The sequence below is a fragment of the Pristis pectinata genome, chromosome 1 (genome assembly GCF_009764475.1).
Source record: "Pristis pectinata isolate sPriPec2 chromosome 1, sPriPec2.1.pri, whole genome shotgun sequence".
NCBI classification, from domain to species: Eukaryota; Metazoa; Chordata; class Chondrichthyes; order Rhinopristiformes; family Pristidae; genus Pristis; species Pristis pectinata.
In genome coordinates this window covers 9,787,325-9,805,177 of record NC_067405.1, presented here as the reverse complement: position 1 = coordinate 9,805,177, position 17,853 = coordinate 9,787,325, and the positions used below count along the sequence as shown (strand labels likewise).

At 47.6% G+C, this 17,853-nt stretch overlaps 1 protein-coding gene across 1 annotated transcript in view; it reads left to right on the top strand.

Moving 5' to 3' along the window:
• Positions 1 to 17,853, top strand: part of slc15a2 (solute carrier family 15 member 2) — an 83,106-nt gene that overhangs the window by 42,895 nt on the left and 22,358 nt on the right. The window contains exons 12-15 of the mRNA XM_052021001.1: positions 169 to 213; positions 312 to 344; positions 5,999 to 6,087; positions 16,973 to 17,054. Of these exons, the coding sequence (XP_051876961.1) occupies positions 169 to 213; positions 312 to 344; positions 5,999 to 6,087; positions 16,973 to 17,054 (249 nt within the window). The remainder of the gene's footprint in view (positions 1 to 168; positions 214 to 311; positions 345 to 5,998; positions 6,088 to 16,972; positions 17,055 to 17,853) is intronic.

The following is a 17,853-nucleotide window of genomic DNA, read 5'->3' as shown; positions in this document are numbered from 1 at the left end:
TTTGTTTCCTTCCATAGACACTGCCTAACCTGCTGAGTTCCTCCAGCACTTTGTATGTGTTGCTCCAGATTCCAGCATCTGCAGAATCTCTTGTCTCCAGAGAAAGGCAAGTCCTTTCTTTATCTCAGACACCAAAGACATCTGACGTTGTTGTTTCCTTGTTCCCAGGGATCCCGATGGACTCTTCAGGCCACCAGAATGAATGCTGACTTTGTAAGTAAGCACCCGCTGCTCTCTCTTCCAGTCCTGTCATACTTATCCACGCATTCTCATTACATGGTGAACTAAAAAACTGAAAACTCTCATTTCAGAGTGGATTTATCATACAACCTGATCAGATGCAGGTAATGTGGAATATATTTTAAATTAGTTCTATTTCTATGTTGTGACAATGATAGGAAGTGAGATTTAAGCTGTTTGTTATGCAGTAAATATTCTGATAGTTTTCCTCCATATTTTGTTCCTGCGTTGAACCTGCACTGAAGCGCAGCTCTTGTGCATTTCATCTCCCACTGGAGGAGACAGTGTTGCTATATGGTTAGAACATAGAACAATACAAGGAACAGGCCCTTCAGCCCATGATGTTGTGCCGAATTAGTTAAGCTAATGACACAAAATCCCTTTTGCTTGCACATGGTCAATATCCCTCCATTCTCTGCATACTCATGTGCCTATCTGAGAGCTTCTTAAATGCCCCTATCGTATCTGCCTCCACCATCAACCTTGACAGCGCATTCCAGGCACCCACCACTCTCTATGTAAAAAAAACTTGCCCCACACATCTCCTTTGAAGTTACTCCCTCTCACCTTAAATGCATGCCCTCTAGTATTAGTCATTTTGACCCTGGGAAAAAGATACCGGCTGTCTACTCTATCTATGCCTCTCAATCTTATAAACTTGTGTCAGGTCTCCCCTCAGCCTCTGCCGCCCCAGAGAAAACAACCCAAGTTTGTCCAACCTCTCCTTATAGCACATGCCCTCTAATCCAGGCAGCATCCTAGTAAACCTCTTCTGCACCCTCTCCGAAGCCTCCATATCCTTCCCGTAATGGGGTGACCAGAACTGAATGCAATACTCCAGATGTGGCCTAACCAGAGTTTTATAAAACTGCAACGTAACTTCCTGACTCTTGAACTCAATGTCTCGACTAATAAAGGCAAGCATGCTCTATGCCTTCTTTACTATTGTGCTCTGTTGCACTCTGAGCCAGAGGTTTCAGAATAACAAGATAGTCTGACGTTCCAGTGCAGTACTGGTGGGGTGGTGTCCTGGCAGAGGTTAAATTAAACTAACGCCCTGTTTTCTGTCTCCAAGTACAAAGGTCCCACAGCACCTTCTCATGGAAGGGTCAGGATTATCTCCGGTATTCTGGGCAGTTTCCCTCCCTCATTCAACATCACTGAAATAACTCAAATGGCTGGTTGTTGGAAATTGCTGAATCGCAAATTAGCTAGCCGTGTTTCCCGTATAATAACCGTGACACACTTTATAAGAAAAGCTCAGTGCTCACCTGGTTCCCTGGTTTCGTTATCCCTCAATAGTCATTTCTTTCTCTGTCATGTGTTGAATCTTGCTGAGTACACAAGCTTCCAGGATTGGATGCATTATTGAACGAGCAATGTCAATCCACTTGCTTCCTGTGGCTTTTAAGGTCAGAGAATCCTGGATAGCTTAGAGGTCATACAGTTGTACAGCACAGAAACAGTCCCTTCAGCCCACTAAGTCCCTGCTGACCGTCAGCCACCCATCTATACCAATCCTACACTGATCCCATCTTTCATGAACCCCACATTCCTATCAGCTCCCCTCACATTTTACCACTCACCTACACACTAGGGGCAATTTACAATGCCCACGAACCTACCAACCTGCACGTCTTTGAGATGTAGGATGAAACCCACTTGGACACAGGGAGAACATGCAAACTCCACACAGGCAGTGCTGGAGGTCAGGATTGAACCCGAGTCACTGTAGCTGTGAGGTAGCAGCTCTACTAACTGTGGCACTGTGTCCTGCCCCCATTTCCCTAACCCAGAGAATTATAACATGCCTAAGGTAAATAGCTCTTAAAGAGCATATTTCCAGTGAACTGAATGGTGTCCTTAAGTGGGGTAAAATTATGTGAAGCCGCAATAATGTCATCCAGTTAAGGTGCATATGGTGCAGATATTGGGTGCCCTTGCTCCAAGATCCTTTCTCCAGCCTCCTAACACACACACACACACTTATTGGTATTGGTTTATTATTGTCACTTGTACAGAGGTACAGTAAAAAAACTTGTCTTGCATACCATTCATACAGATCAATTCATTACACAGTGCATTGAGGTAGTACAGGGTAAAAAACAATAACAGAATAAAGTGTCACAGCTACAGGGAAGTGCATTGCAGGTATACAATAAGGTGCAAGGTTAAACAAGGTAGATTGAGAGGTCAAAAGTCCATCTCATTGTATAAGGGAACCATTCAATAGTCTTATCACTGGGATAAAAGTGCAAGCTCTCCATACTGGGCACAGAAACCATGCTTTACCCATGCTTGAACCAAACACAAGGGTCCTTTGCTTATGGGGAATAATATTGACAGTCCAGACTCCAGGATTTTAAAAAATCCAAATCCGAAGTGCTGCACATGCTGGAAATCCGAATGTAACAGGAGAGATGGTGGAAGTACTCAGTGGGGAAGGCGGCCTCTGGAGAGGGAGAGACGGGGTTAGTGTTTTAAGTCAAACAAAGCAAACTGCTGGAGGAACTCAGCGGGTCAGGCAGCATCTGTGGAGGGAAATGGACAGTCGAGGTTTTGTGTCAAAATCCTTCATCTGCACTGAAAGAAAAGAGGGGAGATAGCTGGTATAAAGGGGTTAAGGGATGGGGTGGAGCCAGAACTGGCAGGTGATGGGTGGATCCAGGTGAGGAGGGGAGAGTGGGAATAACGACAGAGGCCAGGAGGTGATAGGTGGATGCAACAAGGGGTTGCAGATGGTAGAATCTGACAGGAGAGGAAGGTGGAACGTGGAACCAAATAAGTGGGGAGGGCAGATGGGACAGAGGGGGGAGGAGTCCCAGTTGGAGGAGTGTGTAGATGGGGGAGGGGAAGGAAACTGGGTGATGCGGGTCTGGGGTGGTTGCAGAAGGAACAGGATAGATCCGGAGGAGGGAGAAATGGGACAGAGGGAGAGCAGTTTACCTCCATTTTCAGGCTAGACTTGAACTCTTACTAATTCTTTTAAAAGGCTCGACAAAGGCGAGTCAGTAGATGTTGTTACTTGGATTTCAGAAGGCCTTTGACAAGATGCTGCACATGAGGCTGCTAAACAAGATAGGAGCCCATGGTGTTACAGGAAGGTACCAGCATGGATAGAAGATCGGCTGACTGGCAGAAGGCAAAGAGTGGAATAAAGGGGGCTTTTTCTGGTTGGCTGCCGGTGACTGGTGGTGTTCCGCAGCGGTCGGTGTTGGGTCCGTTACTTTTCAGGTGATATGTTAATGATCTAGATGACGGAACTGATGGCTTTGTGGCCAAGCTTGTGGATGATACATAGATAGGTTGAGGAAGCAGGGAGTCTGGAAAAGGACTTGGACAGGTTGGGAGAATGGGCAAAGAAGTTGCAGATGGAATACAGCATAGGGAAATGTACAGTCATGCACTTTGGTAGAAGGAATAAATATGTAGACTATTTTCTAAATGGGAGTGAATTCAGAAATTGGAGCTGCAAAGGGACTTGGGAGTCCTAGTGCAGGATTCCCTTAAAGGTTAGCTTGAGTCGGAAGAAACGAAGGCAAATGCAATGTCAGCATTCATTTCGAGAGGACTAGAATATAAAAGCAAGGATGTAATGCTGAGGCTTTATAACTAGTTGGTCAGACCACATTTGGAGTATTGTGAACAGTTTTGGGCCCCATATCTAAGGAAGGATGTGCTGGTGTTGGAGAGGGTCCAGAGGATGTTTGCAAGAATGATCCTGAGAACGAAAGGGTTAACGATTGATAGCTCCGGGCCTGTACTCGCTGGAGTTCAGGAGGATGATGGGGGGAATCTCATTGAAACCTACTGAATATTGAAAGGCCTGGATAAAGTGGACATGGAGAAGATGTTTCCGGTAGTGGGAGAGTCTAGGACCAGAGGGCACAGCCTCAGAATAAAAGGACGTCCCTTTAGAACAGATGAGGAGGAATTTCTTTAGCCATAGGGTGGTGAATCTGTGGAATTAGTTGCTACAGATGGCTGTGGAGGCCAAGTCATTGGGTGTATTTAAAACGGAGGTTGATAGGTTCTTGATTAGTAATTGTGTCAAAAGTTACAGGGAGAAGGCAGGAAAATTTGGTTGAGAGGGAAAAATAAATCAGCCACATCAAATGGCGGAGCAGACTCGATGGGCTGAATGGCCTAATTTTGCTCCTATGTCTTATGGTCTCATGGCTCCCACTTGTCAGCTGTCATACCTGAGAGCATCTGCTCCCCATCTCCTTTCACCAGCCATGACAAACAACCTGCTGGAGGAACTCAGCAGATCGAGCAGCATCTGGATGCCAGTCCTGATCCAGGGTTTCGACCCGAAATGTCGACAATTCCTCCCCCACCCCCCCCCCCCCCCCCCCCCCCCCCCCCCCCCCCCCCCCCCACCTTTTCCCCCCCCCAGCAGATGCTGCTCGACCCACTGAGTTCCTCCAGCAGATTGTTTGTTGCTCCAGGTTCCAGCATCTGCAGTCTCTTGTGTCTCCTTTCACCAGGTCCTCTCTGAGGCTATTGAAATGAACCTTCCCCCAATTCAAGACCCTAACTTTATCCCCTTCCGTAACTACATAGAACGTAACAGCACAGTACAGGCCCTTCAGCCCATAATGTTGTGCTGACATTCTATCCTGCTCTATCAAACCCTTCCCTCCCACATAGCCCTCCATTTCTCTACCATTCATGTGTCTATCTAAGAATCTCTTAAATGTCCCTAATGTATCTGCCCCCACAACCTCTGCCAGCAGTACGTTCCATGCACCCACCACTCTGTATTAAAAAAAACTTACCCCTGACATCCCCCTTATATCTTCCTCCAATTACCTTCAAATTATGTCCCCTCGTGTTAGCCATTGTCGCCCTGGGAAAAAGTTGAAACTTACAGATTTATGTTCACTGGTTCCAAAGTGCTCCCCCACCAACACTTCTACCCCTGCCCAGTTTCATTCCCTCAGATTGGGCTGAGTGCCTGCCCCTCTCCACTAGGACTCTCAATATATTCTCTCAGTGAAACTTTTCCTCAGCCTGTCCTGTGGTCCTTCTTGCTCATTATCCCAAATCAGTTTCCTTTCACTCTCTTACCAATAAAAGTAGATTTTCCCCCCCTGTCAAACCATGTCCTTATTTCAAATATTCCATTAAATTTTGACCCACCACTTAAGGAGAAGAATTCCAGAGTCTCCAGTCACTCCTGGGTCACATAAACAGGCGTAAGGTGGGTTTAAGTTGATGATACTTTCCCTGCTGTGACAAGGCACTGGGATCAGGTTCCAGGCCAAGAGTAGACATTGTAGACTGCACTGTATATCATGAAGCTGTATAACTCAATCCATTACACTTAATCCACCCAGGTCAAAGCCTGAGGATTGAAATTCCTGATTCTGTCCCCTAGACGTCACTGAAGGAGGCTATTTGGCCTAATGTGTGTGCTGTCTCTTAGAATGCCGGATCCAATCAGTCCTCCTCTGTCCTGCTGCTACCCCACAGTGTTGCTAGCAACCACCCCTTGAGTATTTTCTCTCCCTTAACTGCTCCCCCTTCCCTCATCCTGTAACTCCCTCATTACAAGCCACCTACTGGTCTTCCCCACAGCTCAAACTGCCCACAATTAACCAAGCAACTGCCAATATCAAACAAATGGTGCTGAACATTAACCATTCCCGCTGAAGCATTGTCATGGTGTTTCTGAGCACCATTTGGTTGCATACAGACCCAAGATGTTGTTGCTAAATCCTACTAATTATTTTTACTTGTCTCTTTTGCACAGACAATTAACGCCATTTTGATAGTTATTTTTATTCCAATCTTTGATATGGGCGTTTATCCACTCTTTGCGAAATGTAAACTTAAGTTGACGTAAGTACTCAAACCTACAATTGCCATTTCCACTCTCTAATCTTAATGCTGATGTTAACTGTGGGAGGGGGACATTGTGTGGGTGTGTATGGGTGAAAATGGCAGGGGAAAGTCATGTAACTGAAGCTAACATTAAGTACCCACATCCCACTTGTTCCATAAGTGCGCCATCTCCTAAACTCTTGATCTATTGGCTAGAAGAACAGGGGAAATGGGCTGATCGGAATCACCCTCACTTCCAGATTCTACCAGGTATTGGTATTGATTTATTATTGTCACTTGTACTGACGTACAGTGAAAAACTTGTCTGGCATACCGTTCATACAGATCAATTCATTACACAGTGCATTGAGGTAGTACAGGGTAAAAACAACAACAGAATACAGAGTAAAGTGTCACAGCTACAGGGAAGTGCATTGCAGGTAGACAATAAGGTGCAAGGTCATAACAAGGTAGATCATGAGGTCAGAGTCCATCTCATCGTATAAGGGAATCGTCCAATAGTCTTATCACAGTGGGATAGAAGCTGCCCTTGAGCCTGGTGGTATGTGCCCTCAGGCTCCTGTATCTTATGCCTGATGGGAGAGGGCAGAAGAGAGAATGACCTGAGTGGGTGGGGTCTTTGATTATGTTGGCTGCTTCACCAAGGAAGTGAGAGGTATAGACAGAGTCCATGGAGGGGAGGCTGGTTTCCGTGATGTGCTGCTGAATCATGTCCTGGAATAAGCTCCATAACAGCACTGTGAGAGAACCATCACCACAGTCTCCAGTCATTCATGAACGGGGCTCGATGCCACATCCTCAAGGGAATCCAGGAACGGACATTAAGTGTCCACATCCCACTTATTTCTGCTGCTCTCCTGATAAAACAGCTGTAGCAGCTGGATCATAGACTCATAGAGCCCTCGAACGCAGAAACATGCTCTTTGGCCCATTGTGTCTGTACCAAATATCAAATACCAATCTATACTAATCCCACACTGGCAATTGGTCTGTAGTGTACTATGCTTGGAACTGTATCATTTTATATGTTTTGTGATATGGGGTAATTGTATCTCTTTAGTGTGTAGTCAAACATGGCTTATCCAAACGTCGTGAAGCTGGAAAGAGTGCAAAGGAGATTTAGGAGAATGTTGGTAGTGTAGCAGTTAGCGTTTTACAGCGCCAGCGACCCAGGTTCAATTCCGGCCACTGTCTGTAATGAGTTTGTATGTTCTCTCCGTATCTGCGTGGGTTTCCTCCCACATTCCAAAGACGTACAGGTTAGGAAGTTGTGGGCACGCTATGTTGGCACCGGAAGTGTAGTGACACTTGAGGGCTGCCCCCAGAACACTCTATGCAAAAGATGCATTTCACTGTGTGTTTTGATGTACATGTGACTAATAAAGATATTTTATCTAATCTTATAAGGAGAGGTTGGGCAGGCTAGGATTTTATTCCTTGGAGCGTAGGAGTTCCGGGTGGGGGGTGGGGGGGGGTGGTTTGGGTAGATCTTATAGAAGTCCATAAAATCATGAGCATAGACAGCATGAAAGCACAAGGAAAGGAAATCAAAAACTAAAGGGCAGTGAGGTTTAAGGTGAGAGGGGAAAGATTAAAAAGGGACCTGAAGGGCAACTTCACGCAGAGAGTGGTGGGTATATGGAACGAGCTGCCAGAGGAAGTGGTTGAGGCAGGTACAATAACAACATTTAACAGACACTTTGACAGGTATATGGACAGGAAATGTTTGGATGTGGGCCAAACACAGTAAAATGCACCTAGCTTGGATGGGCATCTTGGTTGGCATGGAGGAGTTGGATTGACTATGGTTCTATGACTCTAATTCAAGGGCTCATCTTGATGCTTATTAAATGTTGTGAGAGTAGCTGCCTCCACCATTGACTCAGGCAGCATGTCCCACATTTCAACCATCCTCCAGGTGAAAGAAATTCTTGGAACCATAGAACCATAGAACCATACAGCACAAAACAGGCCCTTCGGCCCACCATGTTGTGCCGTCCATCAAACCACCCTCACACTACCTAACCCCTTCCTCCTGCATATCCCCCCATCCCACACTCCTCCATATGCCTATCCAACAAGCTCTTGAACCTGTCCAATTTATTTGCCTCCACCACCACCCCAGGCAGTGCACTCCATGCACCAACCACTCTCTGGGTGAAAAACCTCTCTCTGACATCTCCCCTGAACCTCCCACCCGTAACCTTAAAGCCATGCCCTCTCGTCTTGAGCATTGGTGCCCTGGGAAGGAGGCGCTGACTGTCTACTCTATCTATTCCTCTCAATATTTTATATACCTCTATCATGTCTCCTCTCATCCTCCTCCTTTCCAGTGAATAAAACCCTAGCACCTTAAGCCTCTCCTCATATTCAATACTCTCTAATCCAGGCAGCATCCTGGTAAATCTCCTCTGCACCCTCTCCAATGCCTCCACATCCTTCCTATAATGAGGTGACCAGAACTGAACACAGTACTCTAAGTGTGGCCTAACTAGAGTTTCGTAAAGCTGCATCATCACTTCGCGGCTCTTAAACTTGATCCCGCGACTTACGAAAGCCAACATCCCATTGGCCGCCTTAACTGCTCTTTCCACCTGTGAGGCAACTTTCAATGAACTGTGAATATGAACCCCCAGATCCCTCTGCTCCTCCACACTGCCAAGTACCTTGCCATTTACCCTGTACTCTGCCCTGGAGTTTGTCCTTCCAAAGTGTACTACCTCACACTTCTCCGGATTGAACTCCATCTGCCACTTGTCAGCCCAGCTCTGCATCCTATCGATATCCCTCTGTAAGCTCCAACAGCCCTCCACACTATCCACAACACCGCCGATCTTAGTGTCGTCCGCAAACTTACTAACCCAGCCCTCCACCCCCTCATCTAAGTCATCTATAAATATCACAAAAAGTAGAGGTCCCAGAACCAATCCCTGTGGGACACCACTAGTCACTGCCTTCCAATCCGAGGGCACTCCTTCCACCACAACCCTCTGCTTTCTACAGGCAAGCCAATTCCTAATCCACACAGCCAAGCTTCCTTGGATCCCTTGGCCTCTGACCTTCTGAAGAAGCCTACCATGAGGAACCTTATCAAACGCCTTACTAAAATCCATGTAAACCACATCCACCACACTGCCCTCATCAATCTTCCTGGTCACCTCCTCAAAGAACTCTATCAGGCTTGTGAGGCAAGATCTTCCCTTCACAAAGCCATGCTGGCTGTCCCTAATCAGTCCATGATTCTCTAGGTGTTCATAAACCCTATCCCTTAGAATCCTTTCTAACAGCTTACCCACCACAGATGTGAGACTCACCGGTCTATAATTCCCTGGCCTATCCCTATTACCTTTTTTGAACAAGGGGACAACATTCGCAACCCTCCAATCCTCTGGCACCATCCCCGTGGACAACGAGGACTCAAAGATCCTTACCAGTGGTTCAACAATCTCCTCCCTAGCCTCTCGAAGCAGCCTGGGGAAAATCCCGTCAGGCCCCGGAAATTTATGTCTTAATATTATTTAACAACTTCAACACATCCTCTCTCTTGACATCTACAACCTTGAACATTACCCCTACCAGCACTCCCTTCCGCGTCATCAAGACCCCTCTCCCTGGTGAATACCGAAGAGAAGTACTCATTCAGAACTTCTCCCACTTCCGCCGCCTCCAGGCAAATTCTCCCACCTTTGTCCTTAATTGGACCTACCTTTACCCTAGCCATCCTCCTACCCTTCACGTACTTGAAAAAAGCCTTGGGATTTTCCTTAACCCAACTAGCCAAAGCCTTTTCATGTCCCCTTCTAGCTCTCCTCAGCCCTTTCTTAAGTTCCTTCCTCGCTACCCTATATTCCTCACGGGCCCTGTCTGAACCTTGCTGCTTATACCACATGTACGCTACCTTCTCCCTAACAAGTAGTTCCACCTCTCTCGTCACCCATGGTTCCTTCACCCTGCCATTCCTTCTCTGCCTCACCGGGACATATTTATCCCTAACATCCTGCATAAGATTCCTGAACATCGACCACATCTCCATAGTACATTTTCCTTCGAAAAGGACATCCCAATTTACACTCCCAAGTTCTCTCCTTATAGCCTCATAGTTCGCCCTTCCCCAATTGAAAAACCTCTTGTCCTCTCTGCACCTGTCCCTGTCCATGACAATTTTAAAGGTTATGGAGCAATGGTCACTGTCCCCCAAATGCTCACCCACCAATAGATCCTTCACCTGTTCTGGTTCATTTCCCAAAACTAGATCTAACATGGCATTCCCTCTAGTCAGCCTGTCAACATACTGCATCAGGAATCCCTCCTGGACACTTAACAAATTCCGTCCCATCTAAACCTTTGGCACTAAGCAGGTTCCAGTCTATATTTGGGAAGTGGAAGTCTCCCATTATAACAACCCTGTTATTTTTGCTTCTCTCCAAACACTGCCTGCCAATCTGCTCCTTTATATCTCTACTGCTACCGGGGGGCCTATAGAATACTCCTAGTAGAGTAACGGCTCCTTTCTTGTTCCTTAATTCCACCCATACGGACTCTAGAGATGATCCTTCTACAACATCCATCCTTTCCACAGCCGTAACAGTGTCCCTGACCAGTATCGCCACCCCTCCTCTTCTTCTCCCCACTTCCCTATCCTTCTTAAAACACCAAAAACCAGGAATATTCAATATCCACTCCTCTCCTGACGTCAGCCACGTCTCAGTAATAGCCACTATATCACAGTCCCCCATACTTATCCAAGCCCTCAGTTCATCCCCCTTATTCCTGACACTTCTTGCATTTAAATAAACACACTTCAGTCCATCTACCTTACTACTTTTATAGCCTGTATTCTGCTTCTCCTTCCCCAAAGCCTCTCTACCTGTTTGATCTAACTTTTCCCCATTCCCTTCTTCCTCTGACCTACTCCTCTGGTTCCCCCCCCTCACAAACTAGTTTAAACCCTCCTGAACCACCCTAGCAAATCTCGCCGCAAGAATATTGGCCCCCTTCTGGTTCGGGTGTAACCCGTCCTCTCTGTACAGGTCCCACCTTCCCAAGAAGAGATCCCTATGATCCAGAAATCTAAAACCCTCCCTCCTGCACCAACTTCTCAGCCACGCATTTATCTGCCACCTCCTCCTATTCCTGCCTTCCCTATCGTGTGGCACTGGCAGCAATCCCGAGATTGCTACCCTTGAGGTCCTGTTCCTCAATTTTCTGCCTAGCTCCCTGAACTCACTCTTCAGGACCTCATCCCCCTTCCTACCTATGTCGTTGGTGCCAACATGGACCACAACTTCTGGCTGCTCTCCCTCCCACTCAAGAATCCTGTGAACCCGATCAGTGACATCCCAGACCCTGGCACCTGGGAGGCAACATACCATCTGGGATTCATGCTCACTGCCACAGAACCTCCTGTCTGTTTCCCTGACTATCGAGTCCCCTATCACTACCGCATGTCTCTTTCCCACCCTTCCCTTCTGAGCAGCAGTACCAGTCCCAGTGCCAGAGACCTGGTAACTGCAGCTAGGCCCCTGCAGGTCATCCCCCTCAACAGCTTCCAAGGCAGAAAACCTGTTACTGAGGGGAACAGCCTCTGGGGTTCCCTGCTCTGTCTGCCTGCCTGACTTCTTCCTCTTCCCTCCCCTGACAGTCACCATTCTATCTGCCTCCTGAACCTCAGATGTACCTGCTCTAAGGGGGGTGACTGTCACCTGATGGACCGTGTCTACATAACTCTCTCCCTCCGTTATGCTGCACAGTGTCTGTAGTTGCGACTCCAGCTCATCAACTCTGAGCCGAAGTTCATCCATCCTCAAGCACTTACTGCAGATGTGGCCATCTTGGACCCCAGAAAGGTCCACGAGTTCCCACATCAAACAGCTGCAGCACACCACCATGTCCTCCATCTGACTACCTTTCTTTTTTCCCTAGTTAGTCCCACCTACAAATCTATAATGAACAACAGGTAAACCTTTCCTTTACCTACTTACCAGCTACTTACCCTCCTTGCCCTTTCACACCGAAGCCCCTTGAGCCAAAGCCCAGAACACTCTGCTCCCACTCACTCCGCTGCCCGCTCCGACGCTGCCCGCTCTATAGGCTGTTTCCTTTTTAAGCTTCCCGCGCTGCGCCTGCGCAGTCCGTCCCCCACTCGACTAGTTAGAAAAAACTTAAAAATCTAACCCTTACACTAAAAACCCTAACAAAAACTAACCCTTACACTTAAAAATCCTAATAAAAGTGATAAACAGAGAAAACACTTAGCTGCTCTGAAGTCCTCCGAACTGAAGCCTGAGTCCTCAGATCTTTTCTAAATCTCATACCCTTCTCCTTAAACCCAGACGCTCTGGTCTTGAACATCTCTGCCAAGGGGGGAAATGTTTCCAACCTATCTGTGCCTGTCATAATTCTGTTCATCTCTATCAGGTCTTGTCAGCCTTCTCTTCTCCAGGGAAAACAAACCCAACATATCCAGTCTCTCCTCATAACTGAAGCACTCCATTCCCCACAACGTCCTGGTAGATCTCCTCTGCACCATCTCTAGTGCATCACGTCCTTCCCACAGTGGTGACCAGAACTGCACAGAGCAGTACAGTTGTGGCCTAACCAATGTTGTATAAAGTTGTACCAAGACCTCCCTGCTACTTATTCCCTGGCTAATGAAGGCAAGCACCCTGTATGTCTTTTTCACCACTCTATCTACCTGTACTACCACCTTCAGGGACATATGGACTTGTACGCCAAGATCCTCTTGTCTTCAATACTCTCTGGGGACCTACTGATCATTGTGCATGTCCTATCTGTATTAGGCAAACTAAAGTGCATCACCTCGCAGTTAACAGGATTGAATTTCATCTACAGTTGCTCTGAAGGTTTCAGAAGTGCAATTGAAGAACATAAAACATAGAACATTACAGCACAGTACAGGCTCTTTGGCCCAAGATGTTGTGCTGACATTTTATCCTGCTCTAAGATCTATCTAACCCTTCCCTCCCACATAGCCCTCCATTTTTCTATCATTAGGGACATTTATCTAAGAGTCTCTTGAATGTCCCTAATGCACCTGCCTCCAGCACCTCTGCTGGCAGTGCGTTCCACGCACCCACCACTCTGTTTATAAAAAAAAAACTTACCCCTGACATCCCCCTTATATCTTCCTTCAATCACATTAAAATTATGCCCCCTCATGTTAGCTATTTTTGCCCTGGGAAAAAGTCTCTGACTGCCCACTTGATCTATGCCTCTTATCATCTTGTACACCTCTATCAAGTCACTTCTCACCCTCCTCTCCAAAGAGTAAAGCCCTAGCTCGCTCAATCTTTCCTCATAAGGCATGCTCTCCAATCCAGGCAGCCTCCTGGTAAATCTCCTCTGCACCCTCTCTAAAGCTTCCACATTCTTCTGATAATGAGGCGACCAGAACTGAAAACAATTGATGTATCTTTGTTCGTCATGGTTATAGGAGATAGACATGAGACACAACTCAGCCAGATCTATTGGGATTGGGCATGAGAATCCACATTCCTCCTACAGTGATGCAGCAGATAGTGCTGTTGCCTCAGTCCTAGCAACCAAGATTCGATCCTGACCACCTTTGCTGGCTAGGTGGAGTTTGCATGTTCTCCCTGTGAACTGATCCAGTTTCCTCCCACCTACCAGAGGCATGGGTGTTGATAGGTTAGCTGGTCACAGTAAATTACCCCTGGTGTCAGTGGGCGGACGGAATGTCTGGATGAAGTTGATGGGCATCGGAGGAAGAACAGGCCATAGAGAAACGAGGGAAAAGTAACAGCCAGGATTGGTCCAAGAGCCAGCATAGACTCAATGGGCTGTGAGCACCCTCTGTGTCATAAGGAATGTTCCTATGTTCATAAGAATGAAGACCATTGCGAAGGGTCTCACTGTCTATCCCCAGGTTGTGTTGGTCTCACCTGGGGAGAGGTTGGGACTCAGCAGGAAGCTCCCTCCTCCCTTGCATCCAGGCAGAAATACTTGCATTTCTGTAAGATTTCCTTATTAGTCACATGTACATCAAAACACAGTGAAATGCATCTTTTTGCATAGTGTTCTGGGGGCAGCCCGCAAGTGTGGCCACGTTTCCGGCACCAACGTGTCACGCCCACAACTTCCTAACCTGTATGTCTTTGGAATGTGGGAGGAAACCGGAGCACCCGGAGGAAACCCACGCAGACAAGGGGAGAATGTACAAACTCCTTGCAGACACAGCTGGAATTGAATCCGGGTCGCTGGCGCTGTAAAGCATTACGCTAACCACTACACTACCGTGCCTGTCATACACTATAGCACCTTCTGTCGCCTCAGGATGTCCCAAAGGGATTTTAAAGTATTCCTGAGGTGTAGTCGCAGGTGGAACACAACAACTTGCGTTTATCCACCTACTTCAGGGGTGTGAAACAAGGGAGGTGATCAGCAGAGAAATTTTATCAGTGCTGCAAGTGTTAATGCCTGTTCTTCCCCTCACGTTCACTTCCATCAGTGACATCCCACATCTGGTTTAACTCCTCAGTGGTGAAAGGCTAATTTCAACACCCCTCCTCGTCTGCAAAGAAAGCAGGGGAGGACGTAGAACAGATTCACGAGGATGTTACTGGGACTGGAGGGCTTGAGTTATCGGGAGAGGCTGGAGAGGCTGGACAGGCTGGGACTGTTTCCCTGGAGTGAAGGAGGCTTGAGGGGTGAACTTACAGAGGTTTATAAAATCACGAGGGGCATAGATAAGGTAATCGGCCACGGTGTTTTTCCCAGGGTGGGTGAGCCTAAAACTAGAGGGCAGAGGTTGAAGGTGAGAGGGGAAAAACTTAAAGGGGACCCAAGGGGCAACTTTTTCTCAGAGGGTGGTGGGTTATGGAATGAGCTGTCGGAGGAGGTAGTAGAGGCGGCTGCAATAACAGTGTTTGAAAGACATTTAGACTGAAAAGATTTAGAAGGATATGGGCCAAATGCAGGCAATTGGGACTGGCTTCAGTAGGCACATTGGTCAGCATGAATGAGTTGGGCCGAAGGGCCTGTTTCTGTGCTGTATAACACTCTAACTCTATGACTCTAACTCCCAGATTCTACCTCTCACTGACACACTAGGGCCAATTAACATAGAACAGAACTGGCCCTTCAGCCCACAATGTTGTGCCGACATGGCTAATCCCTCTTACCTACAGGATGCACATTTTCCTCTCATTCATGTGCTCATCTAAGCCCCTTTTAAAAGCCCTCAATGAATTTGCCTCCTCCACCCTATCAGGCAACTCATTCCAGGCATCCACCACTCTCTCAGTAAAAAAACGTACCCCTCACATCTGTTCTGAACCTACCCCTCTCACCTTAAATGCATGCCCTCTGGTATTGGATTGCTCAATAATGGGAAAAAGATATTGCTTGTCCACCCTATCTATGCCCCTCATCATTTTATACACTTCCAACAGATCACCCCTCAGCCTCCGTCACTCCAGAGAAAAGATCCCAAGTTTGTTCAGCCTCTCCTGATAGCACATGCCCTCTAATCCAGGCAGCATCCTAGTAAACCTCCTCTGCACCCTCTCTAAAGCCTCGACATCCTTCCTATAGTGAAGTGACCAGAATTGCTCGCAATACTCTAAATGCGGCCTAACCAGAGTTCTACAGAGATGCATCATAACCTACCAACCTTTCCAACAACATTTTATTCTCCCCACATACCCATCAATTCCCCCCAAGATTCGACCACTCACTTACATACTAGGGGCAATTTACAATGGCCCATTAACCTACCAACCGGCACATTTCTGGGATGTGGGAGGAAACCGGAGCTCCCGGAGGAAACCCTCGCGGTCACAGGGAGAACATGCAAATAGCAACCTTTCCCTCAATATCAACAAAACAAAAGATCTGGTCATTGACTTCCGGAAAGGGGGCGGTGTACATGCATTTTTCTACGTCAAGGGTGCTGAGGTCGAGAGGGTTGAGAGCTTCAAGTTCCTGGGAGTGAACATCACCTATAGCCTGTCCTGGTCAAATCACGTAGGTGCCACGGCCAAGAAAGCTCACCAGTGCCTCTACTTCCTCAGGAGGCTAGAGAAATTCAGTATGTCCCCTTTGACACTCACCAACTTTTATTGATGCACCACAGAAAGCATCCTATCTGGATGCATCGCAGCTTGGTACGGCAACTGCTCTGCCCAGGACAGCAAGAAGCTGCAGAGAGTTGTGGACACAGCCCAGCACATTACGGACACCAGCCTCCCCTCCATGGACTCTGTCTTTACCTCTCGCTGCTGTGGTGAAGCAGCCAGCAAAATCAAAGACCCCACCCACCCGGGTCATTCTCTCTTCTCTCTTCTTCCATCAGGCAGAAGATACAGGAGCCTTAGGGCACATACCACCAGACTCAAGTACAGCTTCTATCCCACTGTGATAAGACTATTGAACGGTTCCTTTATACAATGAGATGGACAATGACCTCACGATCTTCCTTGTTGTGACCTTGCACCTTATTGCACTGCACTTTCTCTGTAGCTGTGACACTTTACTCTGTACTGTTATTGTTTTTACCTGTACTACATCAATGCACTCTGTACTAACTCAGTGCAACTGCACTGTGTAATGAATTGACCTATACAATCGGTATGCAAGACAAGTTTTTCACTGTACCTCAGTACAAGTGAAATAATAAACCAATACCAAACTCCACACAGACAACGTCGGAGGTCAGGATCGAACCCGGGTCTCTGGCGTTGTGAGGCAGCAGCTCTACCAGCTGTGCCGCCCACGTCCCTCCAGGGTTGGTTTCCTAGTGACTTCCTCCTGCCCCAATCGCCAAACCCTTGCTTTAATGTTCCTCTACAATGGACGCCTGGTAAAGCCGCTGACGATTTTCCTTTGTCTCTTTCCTCCACAGGCCCCTCAGGAGGATGACGGTTGGCATGGTTCTGGCTGGCCTGGCGTTTATCGCTGCGGCTATCGTGGAGCTGCAGGTGCAGGTATGTGTAACCCAGAGGGAATCCCCCCCTCTTGACCCCTCCACACCGCAGACCCCAACCTCACCAGGTGGGACAAGTGACCAATGTTGACTGCCTGCACTCCCCATCCCACTTCCACTCTGACCTATCCCTCTGTGGCCTCCTGTACTGTGACAATGAGGACCAGTGCAAGCTTGAGAAACAGCACCTCATCTGCCTGGGCATGTTGCAGCCTTCTGGACTCTATGGCTTCAGGTAGCTTGATCTGGGCAGGCACGGTAGTGTAGCGGTTAGCGTAACGCTATTACAGCGCCAGCGACCCGGGTTCAATTCCATCCGCTGTCCGTAAGGAGTTTGTACGTTCTCCCCGTATCTGCATGGGTTTCCTCCAGGTGCTCCGGTTTCCTCCCACATTCCAAAGACGTACGGGTTAGGAAGTTGTGAGCATGCTACGTTAGCGCCAGAAGCGTGGCGACACTTGCGGGCTGCCCCCAGAACACTCTACGCAAAAGATGCATTTCACTGTGTGTTTTGATGTACATGTGACTAATAAAGATATCTTTGTATCAGTCATCCATCTGTGACGTTAGCTCAGCTTGTTTGTACGTTTTCCCCTTTTTCTCTCACACCCAGCCTGACCGCCAGGCACGTCTTCCGGCTCTGTATTTTGCAACTCCCACATTCTTATGTCTATGTTCTCACCCTCTGACTGCTCCCATTCACTCACTGACCATATACCCTTATTTACAGCCTATCCCCGTGGTCACCCTGATCTTACTTTTTCAGAGACATCCCTCTGCCACCCTCCCTGCAGTCCCAA